General features: G+C 43.7%; 1 protein-coding gene across 1 annotated transcript in view; it reads right to left on the reverse strand.

The window, feature by feature from the left end:
- Positions 1-6,051: 6,051 nt before the first annotated feature.
- The window catches only part of ERBB3 (erb-b2 receptor tyrosine kinase 3), a 54,068-nt gene continuing 32,333 nt past the window's right edge, over positions 6,052-27,786 (reverse strand). Inside the window, exons 17-27 of the mRNA XM_070937743.1 lie at positions 27,598-27,717; positions 19,624-19,722; positions 18,830-19,015; positions 17,645-17,800; positions 16,917-16,992; positions 13,552-13,698; positions 12,585-12,682; positions 11,134-11,283; positions 9,806-9,877; positions 8,755-9,022; positions 6,052-8,393 (exon numbers count right to left, since the gene is read on the reverse strand). Coding sequence (XP_070793844.1) covers positions 7,852-8,393; positions 8,755-9,022; positions 9,806-9,877; positions 11,134-11,283; positions 12,585-12,682; positions 13,552-13,698; positions 16,917-16,992; positions 17,645-17,800; positions 18,830-19,015; positions 19,624-19,722; positions 27,598-27,717 — 1,914 coding nt within the window. The 3' untranslated portion in view covers positions 6,052-7,851. The remainder of the gene's footprint in view (positions 8,394-8,754; positions 9,023-9,805; positions 9,878-11,133; positions 11,284-12,584; positions 12,683-13,551; positions 13,699-16,916; positions 16,993-17,644; positions 17,801-18,829; positions 19,016-19,623; positions 19,723-27,597; positions 27,718-27,786) is intronic.

Below are 27,786 nucleotides of genomic sequence, written 5' to 3' on the forward strand. Positions count from 1 at the left end.
TTGGTTCTCTGACTTTTATTCTGACTTTTCTCTTTTACTTTGGCGACTGGCCGCTGCTTTCCCGTGGCGTTTGGTGAGCTCTTCTGCTCTTGCGAGTTAACCCAGTAATGCCGGTTCTTGGTTGTGTGAATGCCAATTAAATTTATCTTTATCTTTTATTAGACTTGTATACCGCCCTTCTCCTTTCGGACTCAGGGCGGTGAACAGCCAAAGTAAAAACATTTGTACACAAAAGTTAAAATAATTTTTAAAAATAATTAAATGAAATTAATTAATTAAATTTATATGCCGCCCCTCTCCGAAGACTCAGGGCGGCTTACAATACATTTAAAAAATCATTATAAAAAGACATTGAAAAATTAAAAACATTAAAAACATTAAAAACTCATGCACGCCATTCATGGTGGGATCTCGCCAGATCACAAGAGCGAGATCAACGGCCCCAGGCCTGCCCGAAAAGCCAGGTCTTCACCGCTTTCCAGAAGGCCAATAGGGTGGGGATGGTCCGGACCTCAGGAGGTAACTGGTTCCAGAGAGCTGGGGCAGCCACAGAGAAGGCCCTCCCCCGTGGGCCCACCAGCCGGCATTGTTTAGCTGATGGGACCCGGAGGAGACCAACTCTGTGGGATCTTACCGGTCACTGGGAGCTATGCGGTAGAAGGTGGTCTCGAAGATAACCTGGCCCTGAGCCATGTTGGGCTTTAAAGATAATAACCAACACCTTGAATTGTGACCGGAGACCAATAGGGAGCCAGTGCAGCTCGCAGAGAATTGGTGTAATGTGGGTGTACCTAGGTGCACCCACGATAGCTCGCACGGCTGCGTTCTGGACCAACTGTAGTCTCCGAACACTTTTCAAGGGTAGCCCCATGTCGAGCGCGTTGCAATAATCTAACCGTGAGATGACAAGGGCATGAGTAACTGTGAGTAGAGCCTCCTGATCCAAGTAGGGTCGCAATTGGTGCACCAGGCGTTGTTGCATAAACTCGCTTATAAGGTTGCCTTGAAGTTGTGTGAAACAAGCTTTTGATAATGTGAACTGAAATTTTGCTAAAATATATGGAATTCGGGGAAAAGTTTATAAATGTGTTTAAAGCAATATACTCCAATCAAGAGGCCAGAGTCATAGGAAATGAGAAAAAGACACAAAGTTTTAAGATTCAGAAAGATACGAGACAAGGGTGCCCGCTATCGCCACTATTGTTTATATTAACTCTAGCGGTATTAACAAGAATAATTAACAAGCATCACAAACTTAACAAGGATTGGGACAGGGAGGAAACAGGCAGTCCAGTCCACATCGGCTATTTTGAGTCCTTCCGGCCAAAGATCCATTGAAAGACCCTTTTGCTTTTATTTGACCGCTTTAAAAACAAAACAGAGAGATTGATGTATCAGGAAAGGGGGAAATTTAGTATCATCCTTATTATGACTGACTCAAATGCTCAAATCGCGCTCGAAATCTCTACATCAGGTTGAGAAGAGTACTTTTTAAAAAGCCCAGGTTAATGTTTGTTGCATTAATTGTGAGCATAGGATGGGTAATGAAGGACCAGTCTCGATAATAGAAAATTTAATAAAAATTGAATTGAATATAAATTAATATAAAAAATTACAAATTAGTATAAGTTTTAATAAATATAAATTTGTGCTAGAGAGGCGCAATGCTTCTGCAGAAAAATAACAGTAGAGAACAAAAAAGATTCTGTGATGAATACTAGCTCTCAGTTGAGGGAGCAGCTTTGCTCTAAAAAAGGCTTCCCTTGAAGCTGATGGGAAATTAGGGGGAAAGGGATGAAGAATGATGCCATTGACAAGACAAGCTAACCTGACACAATGCCAGAGATAGACAGCCTAATGCCTTCCATGTATTGTGAACTGTAGTTTTCATAATCCTTTGCCTGTTGGGGGTAGGTTAGAAACATCAGGAAGGCTCCAGGAGGCCTTTTCCTGACTTGATAATAGCCTGAACTAAGCTCAGCAATAGTGCCGCTTGATAGCTGTGAAACTCTCATGCCATGAGATGGGAACAAAGACCATATCTCATGCCACCTTCAAATCAAACTTTTAGCTACTCCGCATGCCAAAAGAATTCTTTTAAGAGTGCAGATTTAAGTTGAACAGGGCACATAAGGACAATTACATTGCAGGGCAATGAGAGTCAGCATCATAGTTAAGGGTATGAAAAGCTATGCGTTGCCCCTTGGTGCTGTAGGCATATACTTATTTCTGAGGCTGATGATACCCGTCTTGAACATTGTAGCCTGGCAGGTAGGCTGCTGGGTACAGAGAAACAAAAATAAAATTGGAGCAGCCCCATGACCTCTGCTGCACTCATGGTACCTGTTGAATGACCAAGTGCTTATATATTGTTGGTGCCACATACCCCCCAAAATGAGCAAGGCTTGGACAGAACAGATAAATGCAGTCTATACCAACATAAAGATTGCACATTCCCATGCTTTTTGACCCCTTTGGGCTGAGGAACCCTCCGTGGTTAGAATAGACATGAGGAAGGATGGGATGAGCAGCCTCAATCTCCTCCTCCAGGAATTCCTAGATGTTAGTGGCTTGGACTGCTGGGGTCACTTGTGTTAAAGGCAACCAAGATGCTATTGTGAAAGGAATGTGAAACTTTTCCAGGCCTTTGAATGGAAAGTAGCTTGTCAAAAATAAGTTTGACAATCGCTTGGCTTGCTATCATCGGTTGGGTTCACAAACTGTATTAAGTCACGTAGTTGGTCTAGGTTTGACACTACAGATTAAATGACACTAACCACTGCAGTTTGTAAACTATGGTTTATGGCACCATAACTCAGATTTTGTGGCTTAAATAAACCACTAATCAGGGCTAAGGCAAATCATGCCTTCTCAATCCATTTGCCTCTTTTTAAAGCTCTTCTGTTGGCAGAAAGTCAGTATTTTTTTTTCTCCAATGCAAATTGCAGTGATGAGGAAAGCTGTCTTTTTTACACTTGCTTAGTGTAAAAAACAGTCTTTGTTCTGCAGCAACTCCCCCCTCGAGAGGGGGGGCATCATGCCTATCAAGCATCAAATGTCCACACCTAACTTCTCAGCTCGTTATTATTCACATAGCATAGAGGAAGGATACCAATCCTTGAAATACATTATCATGAGGAGTGTTAAATAAAATTACCTCTGCCATCCCCTACTAATTTGCATCAACAGACACAGATATAAACATTGTGCTTTATTGATATTTGTATTAAACATACACACACACACATACATACAAACTTCTGTAAGGTCTTCAGCAACAGGAAGTACCTCTGTCTGGAAAACCATCCTTTCTTTGAAAATGGTTAAATATGTAGTCCTTGCCCAGCAAGAAATAGACCTCTAAGTCTGAGGATATATGTAATAATTCATATTCAGCTCCCAATAAAATCACAGTAATTTGGGCCCCCCAAACCTTGGAAATCTGTCACCTTGTTAGATTTTTGAATCAGCACTGCTTTGATAGGGAAGCAGAAAGTTGTGGTGCCCTGTAAATCCTTCTAAACATAACTCCGCATGTGACCCGTGCCTGTTTCTATTCTTGCAGTTTGCTTCCATCTTGGCACAGGAAAGAACTCCCATCATCATAGCCAGTGACAATAGAGACAGTGCATATTTGTTTGTTTGTTTGCTTGCTTTTAAAACAACACTATTATTCCTTGTTACTCTGAAGCTGGAACATTGTACTGAGCGATTCAAAGTGTGCCAACATTTGGATTCCTTCCAATTTGGTTTAAAATAAAAAAAGACAAAAACCTTCATTTCACCAGTTACAAAGCAAGGCAGAAATAAAACAAAGCAATCCAACATGAGTTTTATGACAAACAATATACAGAATAGGGAAACATTAAAAGTGGTACTTTTATCCTACAAAAACAATTGTTCTAATGAATTGCTTTCATGTTTTTATTTTCGCCATAGCCTGAAACAATTGGCATCTACTTGTACCTCAATGAAAGCCTTATCTCTGATGTTGGCTGTTGTTTATATGGCACCGATGCGTAACTGAAGAGAAAAGCAACAGCATCTGAAGTAAGTGTAGGGATTAGCGCATCTTCATTTCAAAATCCCAGCAACATGGATCCCTTTATTTTAACTCTCTCCTCAAAGTGAGGGTGGGTCAAATTTCTTTCCTACAAATAAAACCATTAAAACCAAATAAATGTGCCAAAACTATGGTTGTAGGGTTGCACAAAATAAAATACAGCATTTCAGTAAATGTGATTAGTAAATGCTAAAAGTGAAGGGAGGACTAACAATTGGGAATGTTTTCTTCCTCTCAATGTCAACCCCAATATGGATAAAAGAAATTCTCGGGGGTGAAACTCTCTTAGATTTGCTAGATTTGAAAGTGTCCTACGTAGTTCTTCATTCTGTTACGGATTTGATCTGTAGCAAAGAGATGGTGATAGTAACTGGGGATCATCCTTCATGCTAAGTAATAATATTGTTTGCCTAATTTGGGGGTTGTATGAGTGAACCCAGTCAATTGGGACTTGTTAAACAAAGCATAGAAGAGCACTGACCCTAGTCACTATTTATTTTTATGCTGTGAAAGCTTTAGCTAATGTTTCTTCATAATGATCTCTATCGTAAGTATAAGTAGTGCACACCAAACAATTTGGTTTTTTGCCAGGGATATTCTGGAACAAAAAATAAATAAATTGGATTGCAGCCTTTGGAGACAGTCTGGAAATCCAAACAGTAACATATTGGTTTATGCTAATATACAGAGAGCCACTTTGGTCTAGTCACGAGGCACCAAGACCAGAAAACTGAGTTCTAGTCCCACCTCAGGCACGAAAGCTGGATGAATGACTTCGAGCCAGTCACTCTCTATCAGCCCAAAACCTCAGGCTCGGGAACAGCTCAGTTTCTGTCACAACCAATGGATCAACATTCAGTTGATCTGAAAAAAGTAGACTTTGCACTACTGGGAAAACTCTAGGGAAAAATATGAATCACATCAAATTTTAGCATACCTATGTCTACAAGAATATTATCTTGATTTTTGCTTCTTTACAGTTGCAGGTATCCAGGCCCAAATAATTCAAAACTAGAACTTGTTAAAATTGCTTTTCTAATTTCAATTTTGTTGAATGGGAATTTTTCCTTCAAAATTCACTGGATTCGGGGGTGGAGGTGGGGAGTTCTTGAAGGAACATGCACTAATTTGTCTAATCAAAATTTAAAAAATATTTCTAATGAGCATCTGGTCTAGAGGTCTGTGATGTTCTGGAAGAATAGAAAGTAGCTTTGGAAAAAAAGCTGAAAAAAACTTTCTGGCTCAAAAATCAAGCCAAGAATTTTTTTGCAATTACACCCAGCACTGGTAGATTTTGATTTTAGAATATAGCAAATCTATGTTTGTTTCTCCAAAGTAACTTCTACTCTCTTCATCTGGGCTTACTCCATTATTTTGCTTTTACCCAGATTCGTTCTGCTATGAAGGGCAGAAGGAATGGGAAAAGCTGTGTTTGTTTAATGAACAAGGAGAACAAATTTATATTTTCCATTTTCTCAAAGATTTCGTTTCAATGAATTTCTATCTCAGTCCAGTCACAAAGCAAGATATCTTATGCAGTTTACTCACTAGAGGGCAGCCTACTAGCGTCCATAGCATCCTTCTCTTCTATGGCTCTCTAGCATTTCTAATTGGCAGGAGCTAGAATGAATTGGGCGGTTTACAGCCCTTCAGGTATGACTATACCTTAAGGAATTCTGATCTGGGCAGGAACGGAACTGATTTGTTCAATCAGCATTTTGTGTTTCTCAAAATCAGCAGTAGCAAAATATCACTAACGGCCCAGAATCCCTTGAAACTCAAGTTTAAATCCAACTGAGTTCAACCATCAATTCAAGAATGTACACTTGAAAATACACCATCATGGTTGCAACCTGGCTCTCGTGGGCAAAGAATCGAATTTCCTTTTATATCACACAGTCTTTTTTTTTTTTTCTTCACTCAATGTGATTCAGGGGGGGGGAAATAGCTTGGCTGGCAACCATCAAAGCAGACTGATTGCATGCACACACACACACACACACACACACACACACACACACACACACACACACACACGTTTTCTGAAATATCCACTGACATTTTACTCAGACATTGGCAATTCCAAGGAGTACCTGGAGACCAGCAGGATGGCTCTAAAACAATATAGATAATTGCTCTGACTATAACAATGCTGCACGGTAAATTCTGCACTAGGCTACAATAGTGACCAATTACAGAAGAGAGGAACATGCTGTTCAAACTGTGCAGAAGCCATCAAGGGTTTTTGTTTTTTTTAAAGCAAATCACAGGCTTTGCCTCTCCCAAATTGGGATGGAATTTTGCTTTTTCTAACTGCCTATTTATTTGGTGGAATCCGGAACACCTGAGCTATGTCAAGGTTGTATATTCTGTAATAAGCCCTCAGGATAGGGAGGAGTGATGGTGAGAAAAGGGGGGAAAATTGTTCCCATATCATGCTCTTGTATACATGAGCTTGACTCAAAAGAATTATAATAATGCCATAAAGCTCTGTGTGCTTTTATGCCCTTTCAAACAAAAGTACATTAGTTAACTTTAGGAATAAGGAGATCTCCCTCCCTCCTGTTATCAATTTTTTTGTAGGAAGGATTAAGTTGCTGCTGGTCTCTTTCCTTGGTCCCTAATCTGACAAACATCCCCATATTCCTTTCTAGCAAAAGAGGAAATATAAAATTTATTGCGTTTCCAAAAAAAACCCCAAAAAAGTCTCTGCCTCTGGCATCTTCTACATAGGACCATAGAAAGATTCCTTCCTCCCATTTCCTTATAACAGCTGGCACTCTCTCCTGATTGCTTGTCGTTTGGAGGTATTGGAGATTATTGCTGAATCATCCACAATCAAGAAAGAAGAATATTTAAAGTTGCTTTTAATCGTGAACATCTAAATGCCCAAAGTGGAAATTGGCCTCCTGCATGTTCAGGCCTTGTTCATATCCACTCTTCTCATTATGATATGGGGATTCCTAACAGCAAACCATCACTACATAGGCAGAACCAAGAGTGCCAAAGGTCTTATTGAGAGGTAGGAGCAAAAACCTAGTCATCTCATAGCCCACGCATGGCCATATTGGCTTCTTCAGTGAGGTTGCTTGTTACAAGTTCTGAGAGAAAAAGTACCATTATCCTTCATATCCACCCTGAGGATTAATCAACTCCTCTACTGTTATACATATCACTAGAGGAATATATAATACGTGTCGGCCTCCTTTTTCTCAAGAAGTTTGTCCCTTCAGCCTTATGGCCAACTGTAAGGCTCAGCACATGCTTGGTTCACGATTAAGGCCCCTCTGCTTGTAATGGACAGAGGGTTGTCACAGAGTGCAACTCTTCCCTAGGCAGCCGAGAAGGCTGGCTTTATCTGAGCTGCTTCCAGTGTCATCGGTCTGTGGTCAGAGCACTTTGGTTTGGAACAGCTGTTAGCAAGTCTCTTTCAAACCCCTACACTGCAAAAAGTAGGCATCCCTCCGTTTGCATACAGGAATGGATTCCAGTTTGAACTGTGCTTCCTCAACTGGTCCTATTTGTCTTGCAGGTCCAGAGCCTTCGAACCAAAGAAACCCAACCGAAGACAGCTGTTGATCCACAGTGCAAGACGGGGAAAACTGCAGTGCAGTTGTTCTTCAGAAGCTCATCATCCGTCTAGATACGTTTGCTAACTATGGTCAACATCACAGAGGCTTTGCAGATGAATAGAAGTTTGCCTTTGCAGTTCACAATCACCATAAAGTGTGATTACGTTAAGGGTTTTTTAGCTGCCCGTGAAGTCAGAAAAAGCTTCCCGCCCCCAGCTATGTCCTCTGAGCATCAACTTTGCTGAACATCCGGCTGTGCCAGTAATCCGGATTATCGAAGGCACAATCTGAGGAGTCCAGTGTGCGCAAGGGTTTCATGAAACCGTTCTTGGGACAGGGTGGACTCTCGCAGCCAAGATACTGGACTGGGGGCAACACAGCACCCATTTCCTCATATCCCTGCTCATCTGGGGAGCTCTGGGTGATGCCAGAATCCATATCGGTATAGTCTCCCTGAGAACTGCGGATGCTACTCAGAGATTTGCTAAGTTTGGGCTGTTTGTTCATATACTCGTAGTCCTCTTCCTCGTCTTCATCCTCCCTGCAAGGTGTAGTCATTTGGGAGCTTGGCACACTGCCCAAAGAGGCACTCAGCTCTGAGCCAAGATCCATATACTCATAGCCAAGCTCCTCCAAAGAGGCTGGCCGGGGTTGTGAGGATTGTGGAGTACGCCGGTTCATGTACTCATACTCTTCCTCCACTTCGTGGACAGGGATGGAGCCACGCATCAGCGAAGCGGTAATGCCAGCAGCACGCTCTGTCCCCCAAAAAAAAAAATAAAGACAAAGGTTTTGTCATTCTGTGGTCACCTGGAACAAGAAACAACCATTGCTAAGGTTGAGACAAGAATCCCCCTGAAATTCGGATAAAAACTGTGCAGTAAGTGAATTCAGCACTGTAGACCATTCTGCTTCTAGGAACAATGGAAGGGGGGGGGGAGAGAATCTATGGAGACTGTCTAGTGTTGCCTTGTGTGAAAGCAGGGTTGCACTCTACCCTATCTCTATAGGGCAGATCAGATAATAACCCTGGTTTCTCCATCATGGTATGGGTACATCCAATTCTTTATAGAGGAGAAGGGCATGAACTACTTCTCATTTCCCTGCAGGGCCATTTACCTCTGCCATTTCGATCTGGCATAACGTAGCCGTTGGCATCCTCCTCTCCGTCAGCATTGCCAACGGGCAGCATGAGACTTTCCCGCTGAGAGAGGTAAGCGCTGTCTCCCCGGGATTGCAGGCTGCGACATAAGCTTCCAGACAGTGACAGATCCTCCGTGAGGTCATAATCTGAGGTTGTGCCTCGTCCTTCAGAGGACTCCGATATAGTACGGCCCATCGATTCCTGCCTTATGCGCAAAGTCTGCCGGGAGCCGAGACCCATTCCCTGGATCCAAAAGGGGTCAGAAATCAGATAATGATAAAAGATTTACTGAGGCCCGAAAGGCTCCCATTTTCTCTGATTACTAGAAGCGGTAATGATACCCTACAAATGACTATTTCCAAAATTCTATAGCCCGCTTCGTCATGGATGAGAATTCTGGAAGTTGAATTCCACACATTCAGAGGATATCTAGGTTGGACAATGCTGTCCCAAAGTTTTAAACATACAGAGTTATTCAGTCATGCTCTACAGTAGACCTGCCCAATTTGGAACCACCCAAGAAGTCTGAGACCTTTGGTTGTCAATGGTAGTCCATCAGAAGCTCAGAAACTAAAAATCAGGAAATTTGTCAAGGGCCTAACACGTACAAATACATGGCTAGTGACATTCAGAAGTCACAAATTATGAGGAATAGCCAAGTGGGGGATAGCCTTTATCTGGAAGGTCTCTACCTGAGCTTCTTTAATAGTAGACACCAGACCTTCTAACGTAGCATTCTCCAACCTGGCACAATCCAGATATTTTGGAGCAAAGCTCCCATATTTCCTTATTACCATAACCCAATACTTGCACTATCTGGAAATAATAGTGCGACTCACTTAGAGATGCATTAGGAAAAGCTAAGATAAGTTTTCTGAAGAGCATTAAGGCTTTCCCTTTCCCGCCACCAATAATAACACCCTCCTAATTCACTGCCTCCCTCCCCCCCCCTATTAGTGGTGGACCTATAGCGGCTTATTATACTCCAGCTTTTTTTCTCTGTACAAACTTAGAAGAAATCCGTACCTGCCGACTTCCACTGAGGCTGCTTTGATTCATGGGGATGTATCCAGCAGAGGAGTTCAGAAGATTTGGAGGCTGGAGTAGATTTGTTTGAAAAAAGAAACACTCAGTGTTGAATATCAATTGTGGTTTTTTCCCCCTTAATATATACATAGAATGGTTTTAATCTGCTTTCAATGAAGGTTTTCAATTATAATATCATATAATGAGACAAGAATTAACATTTGTTAACCTTTGTTTACAAATGCGTCTTAATCCTACATCTGTACATTCTCCCCTGAGGAACGCAGTTACCAAACTCTAGTTGGTAGAGGCTGTAGGAAGTGCAGAGGAAGAGGAATACTGCATGTTCCATTCTCTGGGATTGCACCGACTGGAAGCCCACTCTTAAACCTCAGCAGCAAAGGGAGTCTAGCAGCAGCTCCTCCAGCTGCACCGGTCTCCAGGCTAACACTCTGCTGAGGATCCAGGTTGACTCTCTGGCAGTTTCCAGAGAGCCCCAGTTCCTCATTGAAGACCTGATAGGATCAGTTACAGCTCTTCCCGCCTTTCCCTAGGTTGCCTCTGGACATTTTGCTGTGTATTAGGCCATCTTACATTTGTCTGTTTTTTAAGTGGGAGAAATAAAGGTAATAGCAATAGCACTTAGACTTATATACCACTTCACAATGCTTTATAGTCCTCTCTAAGCGGTTTACAAAGTCAGCCTATTGCCCCCAACAATCTGGCTCCTCATTTTACCAACCTCAGAAGGATGGAAGGCTGAGTCAACCTTGAGCTGATGAAGATCGAACTCCTGGCAGTTGGCAGAATTAGCCTGCAATACTGCATTCTAACCAATTTGACTCTAATAAGGTAGTATTGAAAGCAAAGCCTCTTCCAATAAGCTAGAGCAGCAGCCCTCAACCTTTTGGGCACCAGGGACCCATTCCATTGAGTTTTTTTTCCACAGACTGGAAGGGGCGTGGTTTCATGTGCTGCCTGCATCCCACGGATGGGGCTTTGCTTGTTTGCATGGACCAGTTTCTGGCATGCCACGGACAGGTGCCAGTCCATGGACCGGGCATTGGGGACTCCTGAGATAGAGAAGCAGAACACTGAAAGGCCAGTGTTCTCCCAAGTAAAACAGAGCCTTCTGGCGTGGTCCTCTAATTAATCGCCCAATGTCAGAAATCTCACTTGTCCCAAACAGTACGGATATACATTTGTGATAGTCTAAGTGTAAATCTAATAAATCATTCTACAGCTTCAGCCCCAACTTTCCGATTCTGTTCTAAAGTAGCCGTGAGGAGCAGGGTCACACAGACTATGGTAAGGGAGAACCTTCTTACCCGCGTGGAGTCCACCCACTGCCGAGAGGCAAAAAGATTGTGAAGTTCCTCCTCCTCTAACTCAGATTCCATTTCCAGTGTCTCCATCTCATCTAATTCCTTTTCGCTGAGTGAAGGTGGCTCTACTGGAGATAACGTCCCGCTTTCTCTCTGTGGGGAAGGCCAAGAATTGCCTTTTAACATTATTTCAAACATCTTAATACAGCTGGTTGAGGATTGTCATTAAACATCACTGAGAGGAACATCGTGAGAACAGAACATTTCATCTCAGGATAAGAGGCCTCTGTGTAGAACTGAAGAAAGGGAAGGAATAGGCCTCCAGTTATCCTGGACGTCCATTCCACGCTCCCTTCAGGTCTTGCTTTCTATAACATCCAGGCACGATGAGAGAGAAGATCCAAACTGCATAGGGGTGAACTACAACCAAAATTACCTTCTCTCCTACTAAGGGATGTCAAACTTGTGGCCTGTGGGCCAGATGCGTCTCACACTGGCCACACCTACCTCGATTTAGCAAAGGGGGGGGAAGTCACGATACGTCACGTGACGACAATGTGACACCATGAGTTCAACACCCCTGTCTTACTATATCAAGCAATATACTATGGCTGTGATTGTGAACCTATGGCACGCGTGCCACAGGTGGCACGCAGAGCCATATTGGTGGGAACGCGAGCTCAGCTCTGGTGAACATATGCACGCCGGTCAGCTGATTTTTGGGCCTTCTGGGCCCACTGGAAGTTGGCAAACAGGCTGTTTCCAGCCTCCCCAGGCTCCTAAAAAGGCCTGGGGAGGGCGAAAAATGGGCCTACCGGGCCCACTGTGCCATCACATGCCAAAAGTGGAGGAAGCATGGGGGGGGGGGGATCGTGCACACATGGATGGGGGCGGGGCGCATAGAATTATGGGTGTGGGCACGCACTTTTGGCACACGATGGCAAAAAGATTAGCCATCACTGTACTATGGAATCACACCTGTGTTTCAAGCAGGTTCCGTGGTGAGCCTTGGGATTTTAAAGGCCTCTCATGCCATGCCAAAGGGCTCAGCTATGAGATGAAAACTTATGAGACTGCTCTGATTACTGGGACATAGCCACTTTCTGGTAAGGTAACTGACATAGGAAATGTTTTATTATGCAACAGTGTATTTCCTTTAAGGAAAAGTTTTATTTTTTTATAAGTCCCACCATGCCGCACCCAACTTCCTGCCTACGTCTCACACAAACTATCTTTCCATTTGCCTATCTTGGAAAAGTGAAACATGACCAGGTGCTGTCTAATAAGCAAGATGTAACTACTGACCAACTAGGACTGCAGAAGAAAAGCATGAGGACATCTCATGGATGTAACAAACGCATGCTTAACCAAACCGTTGAGTATTTAACACCTGTAAGGTCCCCATTGGTTTAATGTGTAATTTTAGCTGGGAAAGGAATTCAACAACAACTGACCTTAATCACTAGGTAGCGAGGAGGGTCACGGGCCATTCGTGTGAACTCATTGGCTAGCTCTTTGAAGGTGGGACGAATGTTCTCATCAATCATCCAGCCTGTAAGGTTAGAAAAGGTAAAAAAAAAAATTCAAATAAGCACCAAATACCACATCTCCTATAGTTTAGAACAGAGGTGGGGGAACTATGGTCCCTTTATGACTTGTGGACTTCAATGCTGGCTCAAGAATAATGGGAGCTGAACTCCACAGGTCATAAAAGGGCCATATGTCTATGGAGATTCTCAGTCATTCATGTCATGGTTGTCCCAGAGCTGAAGAAGCTTCTTGAATGAGAAGCAAAACATCTTCAAAGAAAAAACAGAAAGTCCAGTTGCCTCTTGAAAAAAGCACTTTTGGGCAAAAGGGCCATAGATCTCCACCCTGGGTTTAGGGCAGGGGTCAGCAACCCCCTGCTGCGGCTCCCTGTCTCTGGTCGGCTCCACAATTGATAGGACTTTCAGTTAGGACAGGTAGAGGAAAAAGGATGCCACTCTAGGAGGAGATTCTATGGTGGGGGAACTGGACTTCTGGTCGGCAGAGGAAAAAGGACGCCACGCTAGGAGGAGACTCTATAGTGGGGGGAACAGGACTTACGGTCGGCTCCATAATTCAATGGGGGGCTTCCGGTTAGGACTTTTGTGGCTCTTTGAGTGTTTAAGGTTGCCGATCCCTGGTTTAGGGTAACATCATAAAGCCTATGGTTTCTTGATTAGTTAATGAATGAACATTATTTTCAAACACGGGTGTCAAACTTGATTGTGTCACGTGACGTATCACAATATATCACAATTTTATTTTTTTTTGCCTTTGTGGAGCCGGGGTGGGCGTGGCCTGCATGTGATGCATCTGGCCCACAAGCTGCCAGTTTGACACCCCTATTTTAGAAGGTGTTAGTGAAGCAGGAGTATAAAATATATATATACATACATTTTACCATCACCATGTAGACATCAATGGTGCAGATCTGGGGTTGTGAGAGGCGTTCTCCCTTTTCCAGTAGGTCAGGAACTTCTGAAAGGTGGATTCCAGCATAAGGTTCGCCTCCAAAGGTCATCATCTCCCACAATGTAACTCCTGTTAGGGTGAAAAATGTGAGTGGATAGGTCAGACTAGATGTTGCATGGTTAGCTGAACAGCTACCTGTAATATATGAGTAAACAGAGTTCTAATTTTTTCCATCGAAGTTCACAACTCTCCTCAAATCTATCCATGGAACCCCTAGGTTAGAAAGCCTTTTTAAACTTTAGAACAGGGCTCTCCAACCTTGGCAACTTTAAGACTTGTGGACTTCAACTCCCAGAATTCCTCAGCAGCAAAGCTGGCTGAGGAATTCTGGGAGTTGAAGTCCACAAGTCTTAAAGTTGCCAAGGTTGGAGACCCCTGCTTTAGAACATGAAACGAGAAAGTCTCCTGGCACCCCCAACATTGTATGTAGACAGTTCTTCTGTCTAAGCCAGAAGACCTCCACAACCTCAGAAGCAGAGCTGATTACAGGTAGTCCTTGACTTACAATAGTTCATTTAGTGACCATTCCAAGTGACAACGGCACTGAAAAAAGTGACTTATGACTGTTTTTCACGCTTACAACCATTGTAGCATCCCCATGGCCATGTGATCCAAACTCAGATGCTTGGCAACTGACTGATATTTATGACAGTTGCAGTGTCCCGGGGTCATGTGATCTCCCCTTTTGCGACCTTCTGACAAGCAAAGTCAGATTCCCTTAACAACCGTGTTACTAACTTAAAGAACTGCAATGATTCACTTACCAACTGTGGCAAGAAAGGTCACAAAATGGGGCAAAAGTCACTTAACAAATTTTAGCAATAGAAATGTTGGGCTCAATTGTGGTCGTAAGTCGAGGACTATCTGTATTGCCCGTGAGTGGGGAACCACTATTCAGCAAGCAGCAGTTCTTAATAACTTAGCACAAAGATTCCTAAAAAGCAAGAGGAATGTTGTCAGGGGGACCAAAACAGTTGCCAAGAGTGTGGGCAGATTGTTCCTGCTTTCTTCTCATTTACTGCATGTTTTGACCTGGAAGGAGGAAAATTATAGACTATAGATCCCTTTTCCCCATGCAGGAGGAGGACAAGCACTTCACAGTTCTTAAGCTGATGATTACTGATAAAAATATTTAGAGTATCTCTGAGTTCTTACTGGAGGATCACTTCACCAAAGATCTCAAAGTATCTTAAAGCATAATGAAGGCAGGTCTACTATGGCTGTTGGGAATCACCCTTGATTTGATTTAAATAATTCAACAACATGAGTCAGTTCAAACCATGAAATCTGAAGAGCGTTCGGAAGCTATAGCTGGCACAGACTGCGGTGGTGGCATGGGCAGTGCTTAGGGCCTCTAGAATGGTCCGTGTTATTCGCGAGCTGCACTGGTTTGCCTGTTTGCTTCCGGGTGCAATTCAAGGTATCGCTCATCACCTATAAAGCCCTGCATGGCATGGGATCCAGGCTACTTGTCTCACCCCGATGGGACTAGCCTGCCCCACCCTTGCTGGCAGAGGGGGCACACTGCAGATCCTGTCAGCCAAAGAATTTTGGCTAGCGGGATCCAAGAGAAGAGCTTTCTCTGCCATGGCTCCTGCTCTCTGGAACATTCCATCTCCTGAGGTGAAACCAAGAAAGAGCCTTGGTGGCTCAGCAGACTAAAGTGCTGTTAAATAGCACCAGCTACCTGCAATTACTGCAAGTTCAAATCTCACCAGGCTCAAGGTTGACTCAGCCTTCCATCCTTTCGAGGTAGGTAAAATGAGGACCCGGTTTGTGGGGGCAATAAGCTGACTTTGTATAAAATATACAAAAGTATGAAGGCTATTGCTTAACGCATTGTAAGCTGCCCTGAGTCTCTGGAGAAGGGCGGCATATAAATCGAACCAATAAATAAATAAAATAAATAAATTGACTCCCAACCTTCTGACTTTTCGTAAAAGCCTTAAAATCTGACTCTGCCAGACGGCTTCAGGACCCAATTGGGGAGCTTCGTACAGGAGGAGATTGACTAATGAAAACTTAATCTCCTTCCTACTTCCCCATGTCTAGTCCGGCTCTCTCTTTTCCATCTTGTGTTAATGATTTTATCTGCTGTGTCATTTTTGCAATTGACGATTATATAGGTAGTTCTTGACTTACGACCATAATTTTTTTTTTTTTTTAATTTGATTTATATGCCGCCCTTCTCCGGAGACTCAGGGCGGCTTACAGTGCGTTAAGCAATAAGCAATAGCCTTCATACTTTTGTATATTTATACAAAGTCAGCTTATTGCCCCCACAAACTGGGTCCTCATTTAACCTACCTTAGAAAGGATGGAAGGCTGAGTCAACCTTGAGCCCAAAACTTCTGTTGCTAAGCGAAACATTTATTAAATGAATTTTGCCCTATTTTACAACCTGTCTTGCCACTGTTGTTAAGTGAATCACTGCAGTTGTTAAGTTAGTAACATGATTGTTAAGTGAATCTGGTTTCCCCATTCACTTTGCTTGTCAGAAGGTCGCAAAAGGTGGTCACATCACCCCGGGACATGGCAACCGTCATAAATTTGAGTCAGTTACCAAGCATCTGAATTTTTACCAGATGACCACAGGGATGTTGCAACAGTTGTAAGTGTGAAAAATGGTCATAAGTCACTTTTTTCAGTGCCATTGTATCTTCGAATGGTCACTAAATGAACTGTTGTAAGTTGAGGACTACCTATAAGGTCTTCTAATGTTTTGATGTTGTAAACTGCCCAGTCATTGGATATGAGATGGGCGGCAAATAAATTTTATAATTAAGTAAATAAAAATAAGTAAATAAAATCGTCTGATTGAGCTAATTTGATTAAACTAGTCAATTCGATAGCATTCACTTCAATTTAGTTCAACACATTTATTTTAAGATTCAGTTCGAAAAGATCTTCAACTGACATCTTTAAATTCAATCTTTAAATGTAATATTTCAAAGCCCGAATTTGTCTCTCTGTCTTGAAATGCTTGTTTTGTCATTAGAGATGAATATGAAGTTCAAGAAAGTAAACCAAGCTATAACTAAGCAAGATCAAGTAAAACAAAAGTACCAATAAGAGTAAAATATCTGTAGCTCAGGGATGAAATGAGGGGTCCTTGGTGCCTTCTGATCTTGACTGTTTTCTTGCAGACGTTTCATTACCAAACTAGGTAACATCATCAGAGCACCAAGGATCCCTAAAAATGTCTTGATTTCTGGAAACTTACAACAGTAATCAAGATTGAGTAGCTGCAGTCAAATTCTTAATAGATGGAACAATCAGACACATACCATAACTCCACACATCACTTTGGTGTGTATATTTTCCAAAGTGTATACTCTCCAAAGCCATCCACTTTATTGGTGTCTGAAAAACATAAAAAAAGGAACATTCTAAGAACAAATTTGATCTACCTGTAGATACACATACATGGAAACACTGGTAGAAGTTTCTTCGTGGGTTGAGCAATGTGATTCCCTTTCCCTTGGAACTTTTGAAATAAAGTAGTACTTTAAATCTTAAAGGATATATTTTTGTCGAATTGTAGTTCAAAACTCCTTGGTAATAAAACCTTGACATGTCATGTATTCAATCATGAATCTTTCAGCCAACCAAGAGTGTGAGAAGAGCACCATTCAATTGGTGTCCTGACCCATCTGACTGCTTGTGGAGCAACAAAAATCGCCACTTGGAATATAAAGATAGCTTTGCTCCAGTTTCAATGACCAAGTGCAGAGGTACAAATAATGAACTTTTCTCCCCAATGTCTGATTGTGAAATCAGGAATATCTACAGCTGTATTTAAATTGGTACAAAACACTCATGTGGAAGTGCTCTCACACACATACAAATCCATCCATTCATCTACTGTATGTATGTATGTATGTATGTATGTATGTATGTATCTATCTATCTATCTATCTATCTATCTATCTATCTATCTATCTATCTTTCTCTCCCTTTCTCTCCCTTCCTTCCTTCCTTCCTTCCTTTCTCTTTCCTTGAAAGAGGTACTAACCTTAATTTCATTGTAGAAGTATTTCTTATCATCTGGGTAGAGCAAATCAGCAATGCCAAAATCTGCCACTTGTACTTGACTAGGGGATTTAACCAAAACGTTACGGGCAGCCAGGTTGCGATGTACCATGCGATGTTCTTCCAGATAGTACATACCCTGAATATTAAGAAGGAGATATCGATTTTGCCATTTCCATGAATTCCATCAACTTTACATCCCATTCCTGTATTATAGGTATTTCATTACTTTCCCATCTTCATGCATATAGAAGTCTTGAAGCAGTTACCATATACAAAACCAAACTTCCGTTAGTCTTTTCTAATTGGTTATCTATAAATCCCAAGTTAGAATAGTTCTGGTTTCAGCTGATTATTAAACTTTAGAATTCTTTGTATCACCTATGATTTCTATCTGGATTTTGTTTTTTTGCTTTTTCACAAGTCCACCATGCATGATAAAATCAGTCTTCTTATGAATGACTGTATTCCAAAGCTCAAGACAGTTGGACTCATTATGGTTGGAGCATCTGATTCATAATATTCTATGCTAACCCTGCCCTTACATGTTAGCTCAGCTCATCCTAATATAAACCAATTATTTCATTTCATGCCCTATCTCTTCAATTGACTGTGAGTTTTGAAAAGACTGCAGATCCTGGGATCTGTTAGAACTCTCATCTGTGAGGCCATCCAAGAATGTGTTGGGAAAGAGCAAAAATTGAAGGCGGTTGAACATTTGTGGAACTTATAAAAATATATTACATCATTTTAAAAAAATAAGTTTTAGGATGTACACTTAGTTCATGTTAGATTAGATCTGTTTAGGCATGTGGCTGCCCTGAATGAGTCAAAAGAGCAACCAAGAACAACACCCTTTTACACATGCATAACTGTGAGGTAAATTAAACGGAATATAAAAATGTATTTCAAGGATGTTTCTCCAACTCCACTTATGACAGTGAAAATGTAATTGTACTCCTACAAAATATCCTGTGTCCTTAAAGTTTTGCAGTTCATCTATCCTGCAGGTGGCCCTGGTGTATATCTCATATTATACTAGAGAAGATTCCTCAATTCCTGAATTAGGATATGCCAGAAGTAGAATAGAAGGCATTCTTTCCCTCAAACAATGGGAGATCCTAACTGACCCAGAAAAGGATTCCAGCTGTTCTTGTACAAAACCTACCTTGGCAATCTGGACACACCAGTTGAGCATCAGCTGAGGGCCAATGGCATCCCTGTTTTTGCGAACATACTCCAGCAAGGAGCCCAATGGTAGAAGCTGGGTGACAAGTTGCAGCTGGGAGCCAATGCAGATGCCCAAGAGACGGACAATATATGCATGATCCAGGCTACCGATAGCTAGCATGTGCTGCACAAAAGAAAAATAAAGGTAGCATCAGGGTAAAGCTTTGCTCGCAGCTGACACTGAATTGGGTGGTTGTAGAGAAAATAAGAGGCGGAAACATTAGATAAGTTCACACACCTTGAAATATATATTTAAAAGGTGGGATAAATAACAATTTATGTTTGACACTCCTCTCCCTTTTCCATGTTAAATGTTTCTGATTAGGACTACAAAGAGAATTATTATGAGGGCCGTAATCAGTAATTACAGATGCAAAGTCTTCAGTCTTACAGAAACACTGAGGTGTACAATTAAAAAAAAAACAGCTGCTCAGGGATGAAGTTCACCATATCAGTATTAGCAATTCCATCACAATTAAAAGTGACCAGCAAAGTTGAATAAATATTCAGTCAAAAGCAAGCAATTCATATCCAGATCAACTGCACTGAAGATGATTTCCTTGCAGGTTGAAAAACAGGAAATCCGATGCCTTTTGACATTTACTGCACTTTACCCAGAAATTTATCAGTAGATAATGATCTTATTAATTTCTTGTCTGCCTGCCTGTGCACGAGAAGGAATTTGTGGAGGCCAATCGCGCCTTCTCTGCCTGTGATCTATGTGGCACTTACATCAGTTACAGCATGGAAGGACTGTCGACCACTTGGATCCTGGATAACTTTGATGCTTACAGGGATCTTAATAGAGTCTCCTTCTGGAATCCAGACCCCCTAGAAAGAAGAAAAACTGGGGATGAGTAATTGTTTAAAATGAGGAACCATGCATAAAACAATAAATGTTGAGGAATCACTAAGTTCTTATCTATCTTATCTATCTTATCCAGTGTGTCGTTCAGCAAACTCCAGGTGAAATTTTTCCTATCTGCTTCTCTTTTCAGACAAAACAAGAAACAGAGGATCCCATTAGTCTAAACTTTTAACCAAGGAGCAGCGATAGCTCCGATTTGCCCATCATCAGAATTTTTAATCACTCCATTTTAGCCAAAGCGGAAAGTCAGGGGTGCTCTTTATATAATACCCCACAGCATATTGAGCTGAGTCACTTCTCTGTTTAAGAGAGACAAATGCAATGTTACTTAGGAAACAGAAAGCAAATGTAGAAAATGAAGGATGCTTGACTTGATAAAGTACTCGTGAACTGTAGCTGATCATAAACTAAATGTAAGACAGTAGTGAGATTTAGCTGCTAAGCAAAGCAACTGCAGTTTTAGGCTGCAGCGACAAAAGCATTTCAACCAAATCATGGAAACCAATCATTCCTTTTTTATTCTGCTTTGATCCGACCACAACTCAAAAACAGATTTAGAACTGGGCACTGCACTTGAAGAAGTTGGCAGAGAAATTGGAAGAGATTCATAGAGGAGCAGTTGAGATGATCAGGGGAGAAGTCCTATGAAGAGATACTGAAGTTGTTTGGTATGCTTAGCCTTAAAAAAAATGGTTGAGGAGAACTATGACAGCATTGCCCCCTTAATCATTTCCCCCTTCAAATACCTAGAAGTATTCTATCTATACTCTAATTCCAGGGTTCAGGACACAGAATTTAGGTTATATAAATATTAGATAAAAATCACTATAATAAGAGCAGTTTGACAGTAGAACCAATTATGCAGGATGTGGTAGCTTCTAATTCACTGGGGGCGTTCAAATGGAATATAGCCAGCCATCTGTTTTGGATGCTGCATAGAGCAGGGGTTAGTCTTGGTGGCCTAAATGGCCCCTTGCAGCTCTATGATTGTTGGTACACTAGCCTCTTTCCCTCACCATAGAGTAGAGGACATTCCAGGGGCCACCTTGTTTTCACAGCTTTCTAGAGCCAGCTGCTGAATGAAAAGTGACAATAAACAAGGCAAGAGGTATCACTTCTGACTTCTTCTTTGAAAAATATTAGGAAGAGAAGCAACTAGTTTAGAATGGAAGATCTAGCCCTTCCTCTGAAAGGAACTGGTTCATTTTTCAAGAGCGCTTAATGTTTATGTTAGAAACTGGATCTAGCCCAATAACTCAAAGACATAGCCCAATTCTTTTCAGTAGTTTTATTGTTGGTCTGTTGGTACTGGAGGTCACTGACCTTGTACCTTTCTCTTTCAGGTATACATCTGGAATCAACTGTGGAACATGTGGTTGGCCCTTTTGTACCCAGGAGGAGGGGTCAAGAGGTAAGGAGTGGTTACAGGGATTATGGGATATGTGGTTAGTTAACCCTTGAAGGACCGGGTGGTCAGGGAGAAGTAATAGTTAGGCATTTATCATGACAAAACCCCCTCTAAATGCCTAACTGGATACCAGGGGTAATGTATGCGCACATACAGGAAATACACAAGTACAGACATGAATTACAAGCAAACACGCATTTTTGACATTAGGTAAGCATGTTGTTTATGTGGTAGGGGTTTAGTGAGAATATCTGCTGTTTGCTCCTCTGTGTCACAGTGTACTGCTCTAATGAATCCTATCTCTGAAAACTGCCTGACGTGTTTGTATTTAATGTCAATGTGTCTAGAACGCTGACCTATGGCATCGGCCCTAGAGATCTCTATTGCTGCTTTGTTGTCTTCGTGGATAACTATTGGATATGAGGGTTCAGCCCAGATGTCGCAGAGCAGGTCATCGAACCATACTAAATTGTTTGCGGCCTTTGATAGGCAAACAAATTCTGCTTCCGTGGTTGATGTGGCCACCAGTTTTTGCTTTCCAGTGTACCAATGGATGGGGCAATTGTTGAGTAGTAGCACGTAGCCAGAGGTGCTTTTTCTGCATCCTATGTCCCCAGCCCAGTCAGCGTCAGCATAGCAGGTTAGCTTTGGTTTCTCGGATGTTTCTGGTTCTAGGCAGAGTAGGGCATCCGCGCTGAATTTTAAGTATCTGAGTAGTCTTTTGATGGCGTTCCAGTGTATTAACGTGGGCTTGCTTACATGCCTGGACAGTAGATTGACGGCTAAGGCGATGTCGGGCCTGGTCCAGTTGGATATGTATAGCAGTGACCCTATCGTTGATCTATACAGTTTGTTGTCTGTGAAGGGTTCAGATTCCTCATACATGGTCTTCAGGAACTCAGGCTGCATGGGGGTCTCGCTGGGTTTTGCTTCGGACATGTTGCATTTGGACAGCAGCTCGATGATCTTTTCTCTCTGGGAGAGGCGGAAGCCCTTGTTGGTTTTTATCACTTGGACCCCTAGGTACCTGTCAATCTTCCCGAGTGACTTTAGGGAGAAGTGGCTACCCAGGTCGGTGGCGAACTTGTCACATCTGTCCTTGTGTTTGCTGATGTACAAGATGTCGTCCACGTAAACGAGCACACCCTCGAATGTGTTGTTTTCTCTCCTCGTAAAGAAACATTTGTCGGCTGAGGTGGCCTCGAAGCCCATGGATCTGAGTGCCTTGGCCAGGCAGTCATACCACCTTTTGCCTGACTGCTTGAGTCCGTACAGGCTTTTGTTCAGCAGCCAGGTTTGGTCCTCGCCTTTGTTGTATCCAGGCGGCGCCTTGACGTATATTTCTTTGTCCAACTCGGCGTGCAGGTACGCTGTTTGCACGTCGAACTGGAAGACCTCCAAGCCTAGGATGGTGGCTATCACCAGGGCGCTTTTGACGCTCTCCGCCCTGACGGTTGGCGAGTAGGTGTCTGTATAGTCTTCGGGGTATCTTTGGGCGAAACCCTGCGCGACTAGTCTTGCCTTGTATAGGACCTTGTTGTCCTCTAATGTCTTGACCCTGAACACCCATTTGGTTCCTATTGGTTTTTTGTCCCCTGGAACTTGGGCAGGTGAGTATACCTGGAGGTTCCTTAGGCTTTCCATCTCCTTCTCCATGGCAGACATCCATTTTTCTTTTTCTTCCTGGGGGAGCCCGAGGATGTCTTCATATGAGCTGGGCGTGAAATGGGTGTTGTGGATGGTCATAACGTAGTCCTCTAACTTCTTTGGTAGCTTGTTTCTGGTTCCTCTGATTGGCCTGCTGGGGGTTGGTTCGGTTTCCTGCATGTTGTCTGCCTCATTATCCGTTAGGTCATCTATCTTCAGTGAGGGGTGCCCTTCTTTCCAACCTTTGACGCTTGCCTTGCGATGGTTGGCTTTGTGCCCTGTGACCTCTCTGACCTCCCTTTCCCCTTGGTCATGCTCGAACGTGACCCTATTGGTTGGGATGTCATTGGAGTGTACCCTCGACCAGTTTGCATTTTCGTGGAAACTGGCTGATCTGGAAACCACAAAACGGTTATTGTTGTCGACAAATCTGTAGCCCTTTGTGCCCGGTTCGTAACCCACGAACCTTAACCTTTTTGATAATTTTTCCCCCTTTCTTCTTAGCTGCCTGGGAATGTGGACATCAGCTGGGGCGCCGAATATGTGTAAGTGAGCAATGTTGGGCTTTCTGTTGTATAGCATCTCGTATGGTGTCTTATTGATAGAGCTTGACCACAGTCTATTCAGGGTGTAATTGGCGTAGTGTAATGCCTCTGACCAGAAATGCTGCCCCATCTCAGCATCCTCCAGGGCGCATCTCATCATGGTTTGCAACACCCCGTTTTTTCTCTCTGAGACTCCATTTTGGAAGGGGGAGAAAGGTGAAGAGGTGTAATGCGCTATGCCCTGCTCCCTCAGCCACCTTGTGAACTCTTTGGCCATGAACTCTGAGCCCCTATCGGTCATTATTTGCCTTATTCTCATGTTGTGTTGCATGTCTACTCTCCTGTGGAATTCTTTAAACCTTTGGAACACTTCATTTTTGTGTCTCAGGGAGTAGACATACCCGTACCTGGTGTAGTCATCTACAATCGTGAGGAAGAACCGCTTCCTATGTCCTACAGAGGGTTTCATTGGCCCTACCAAGTCCATATGCACCAATTGGAAGGGGTATTCCGTGGTTCGTTTGGATCCCCTGGGGATGGCCTTAACCTTGATCTTAGAACGCTTACAAACTGAACACTCCAAGTAGTTTTCGCAGTTCTTTACTTTGAGACCCTCGGTACATTCCGTCATTTTCTTTACAATGGGGAAGCTTATGTGTCCCAGTCTCCTGTGGAGGAGATGGGCGCAGTTATCATGCAGTGGCTTGCCGATAGATACGGACTTGCTTGTCTTCTCATGGCTACTTCCTGCCTCCTGCTGCACCCCCTCTGTTTCTGGATACTTATCTATCCTGTGGTTTGTGCTGGTATCAATGCCTTCTTCCTCTCTTGCATTGGGTGTGAAGTAGGGGAGTCCCTCGTGTATGGTTACCTTTCCTATCTCTTTCCCCTGCTTGATCAAGTGTGCCTTTCCATCTTTAAACTTTATTTCTATATTTGTGTCTCGTGTTAGCCTCGTGATGGCTAGCACATTGTGGGGAATCTCTGGTATGTACAGTACCTCCTTTAAGTCCCCTAGCTGGGTGATGTGTACGTTTCCTTTCCCCACTACTCTGACCTTGCTTTGGTTTGCCACCTTTATCTCTGAGTCTATTTTTGTGAGTGAGTCTAGCAGCTCTGGGTTACAGGTAGTGTGACTTGTGGCCCCTGAATCTAGAAGCCATGAGTTTCTCTCTATCTTGTGTTTGTCATCTGGGTCATCGTGCCTGATCCCGTACATGGAGCCAGAGCTACTCTCCCTGGAGTGGTCTCTGCGCTCGTGGTGTTTCCTGGGGTTGGGTGACCACCCTCGCCCTCTTTCCTTTGGGTACCTGCGTTCAGGTGACCTTCCCCCTCTACTGTCGTGCTGCCCCCTATCCCTATGGTTCCTGGGGCAATCCTTTTTTAAGTGGTTCCTCGATCCACAAGCATAACATTCTGAGGTATCCCTGGCCCTATCCTGGAAATCCACCCTCTTTGTGGGTCTGGGGTCCCCTTTGGCTAGTTGGCGTTCCCTCCTCAGGGTGTCCTCTGCAACAAGCTGACTGGTCAGTGAGCCTAGTGTGAGGTATTGCATGTTGAGGCTATTTAGTTGGGTCATGAATATGTCCCAGCTGCTATCAAGAGAGTTTATGATTATGCTTATCATGCTCTCTTCAGTGATGATTTCCCCCCTCTGCATGAGTTCTGTCCTTGCAGCATTCATCTTTAAGATGTGCTCACTCATGGGGACCCCTGCCTTATGCTTGGTGGAGTGGAACTCCCTGGATAGTCTAGTGGTGGTGGCTCTGCTTTGGCTATAAAACAGGTTACATAATTTTTGCATAATATCATAAACAGTTAGATTGTCCTCAATAGATGGATACATAGCGGATGGAATGGAGGTTAACATGATGCAAAATGCCCTGTGATGAATGCAGTCAATTTCCAGTGACCAGGGCTTTTGGGGAGGTTTGTTAGCTAGGAACAGTGCATTCTCTCTCATGAGAGCAACTCTTAATTGTTGGCTCCACTCTATAATATTACCCCCATCTAACTGCAGTTTTGGCAAATTGGCATAATTTGCCCCAGAAATGTTAGTAAGGTTACTTACTGGGGGGAGCTGTCCATGGTCCAAGTTGTGATTAAATTCACAATAAGGCTTTGGGATGTCTGTGGCCATTCTGTACTTGCTTGGATCTATGTAACTTGCTTCTCTTATTACAGGCAGGTACTGGGCATGCGCGAAGCTCATTCCGCGCTGGAGTCCATCGGGTGAGGTTCCTGTTGCTGGAGCTCCCAGGCCTAGGCCTAGGCCCGTCGGTGGGAGGCTGGACCCGCCTCCGGTGGGTCCGAAGATCCCTCCCTGAGGTGGACACCACTGCTGGATGGCCGGATCCCCGGCGAAGAAGGGCAGAAGGTGAGGGGGCGACGCGGTCGTAAGTCGAGGACTTTCGCGGGTCGGCGGCGCGGCAGCAGCGGAGGTCGTAGGTTGAGGACTTCCTGCTCCCGGCGGCTCGGCGGCAATGGCGGCGGCGGCGGCTGATCCTCCCTCGTGGTCGCTGGTCCCTGGTCGCGTGGACTGGCCTGATGGGTGTCGTGGCGTTGGTGAGTAGCCGGTCCTTCTCTTCTGCCTCGGGCCTCGCGTTGTCGGTGTAGCGGGTGGTGAGTTCGAGTCCTGCGGTTGACTTTTCCTGCAGGCGGGCGGTCTTTTGTGCCGGTTGCTGGTGCGCGCGGAGTTTTTTGTGGGCTGTGCCTCGGTTGCCTGGTCTCTGTTGGTTGTCCTGGCCTTCTTGTGCCCCCCGGGATTTTTCTTCGATTTATTGAGTGCCGCGGGAGGCTCGAAAACAGAGCCTAGGGCAGCGGTGATGGTCTCGATTGCCTTTTGCAACTCGAGATCGGTGGGCGTTTTTCTTTTTGTTATTGCGATCTCTTCGTGGTCGCTTTCAGAGTTGGGCTCTTCGTAGTCACTTTCTGAGTCTCCCTCGTCTGTTTCGGGGTTCGGGCATTTTCGCGCCAAGGGATTCAAATCCTGGCTTCCCATTGGCTGGTGCTCGTCCCAAGATGGCCGCCGGGAAGGGGGCGCGGAGATGGATTCTGCCGGCTCAGGGTCATCGGGTTGGGGTGGCTTACCCTTTTTTGCTGGCTTTTCTTTCTCGGTGGTCTTTGGGGCCTCGATCGCTGCTTCTTGTTGCTCGAAGAGGCTTTGAAGGTCCGCGATGAGGTTTTCTTTGTTGCTGTTTCCCTCCATCAGTTTCAGGATGGAGAGTTTGAATTTATTCATTTTCTGTGCTGTTTCTTCTTCCGGGGCGATGATTTCCTTGGATGGCCCCTCTTCATCTGATTGTGAGTCCAGGCTGGAGTCCTGTTCGCTTCCAGCTTCTGTCTCCTCCATGGCTGTGGCTTCGGTTGCAAGCTTCTCAGCCATCTTCTTGGTAAGAGCTCTGGTCTGTGCTCTGTTTGCTTCTTCAGGATAGGTGTTGGGTTCAGTCATTGTCTGGAGTTATGGGCAACCGACCTCTGCTACCATTTTGTTAGAAACTGGATCTAGCCCAATAACTCAAAGACATAGCCCAATTCTTTTCAGTAGTTTTATTGTTGGTCTGTTGGTACTGGAGGTCACTGACCTTGTACCTTTCTCTTTCAGGTATACATCTGGAATCAACTGTGGAACATGTGGTTGGCCCTTTTGTACCCAGGAGGAGGGGTCAAGAGGTAAGGAGTGGTTACAGGGATTATGGGATATGTGGTTAGTTAACCCTTGAAGGACCGGGTGGTCAGGGAGAAGTAATAGTTAGGCATTTATCATGACAGTTTAGATGTGTTGGTAAGTAACAATTTCCAGAATGCCTAGTCAGCTTCTGGAAATTGTAGTTCCACCATACCTGGAGGAGGCCAGATATGAGTAAAATGCTGTAGAGCAGTGTTTCTCAACCTTGGGAACCTTAAAATGTGTGGTCTTCAACTTCAAATGCATGGCTGGCTGGGGAATTCTGGGAGCTGAAGTCCACATGTCCTAAGGTTGCCAAGGTTGAGAAACACTGCTGTAGAGAATCAGCAGGGCTATAAAGAAACAAAAACCATCCAGTGCAGTCTTACCCCATTCAACAGGTTTACTTATCTCATTCTCCAACTTCCCCAGTTGTATTAGATATAATTGTCTAGCTGCAAATTATTCTTCACAATATTCTCTGCCCCTTGCTACACTGCAGTTTGAAGAAGCATGGAGCATTTTTAACCCCACAGAAACAGAAGCTCTTCCTTCCAGGTTTCCAACTTACTCTGTGCACCGTTCCAAACACGCCTGATCCTAGAACTTTCAGTTTCTTTAATTCTGTCTCCTTGAAGATTCGAGCCAGGACCTTGTTGGCTTTCTCACTGGGATCCAGAGGTTCCAAACTCTTATAGGGAAAACAAAAACAGGTCAGGGACTCCTTGTTTTCTCGGTATTCTTCTTGGAAAAGGCAGGG

The sequence above is a fragment of the Pituophis catenifer genome, unplaced genomic scaffold (assembly GCF_029215685.1).
Source record: "Pituophis catenifer annectens isolate HBS135680 unplaced genomic scaffold, rPitCat1.0.hap2 SCAF_2, whole genome shotgun sequence".
Classification (NCBI taxonomy): domain Eukaryota; kingdom Metazoa; phylum Chordata; class Lepidosauria; order Squamata; family Colubridae; genus Pituophis; species Pituophis catenifer.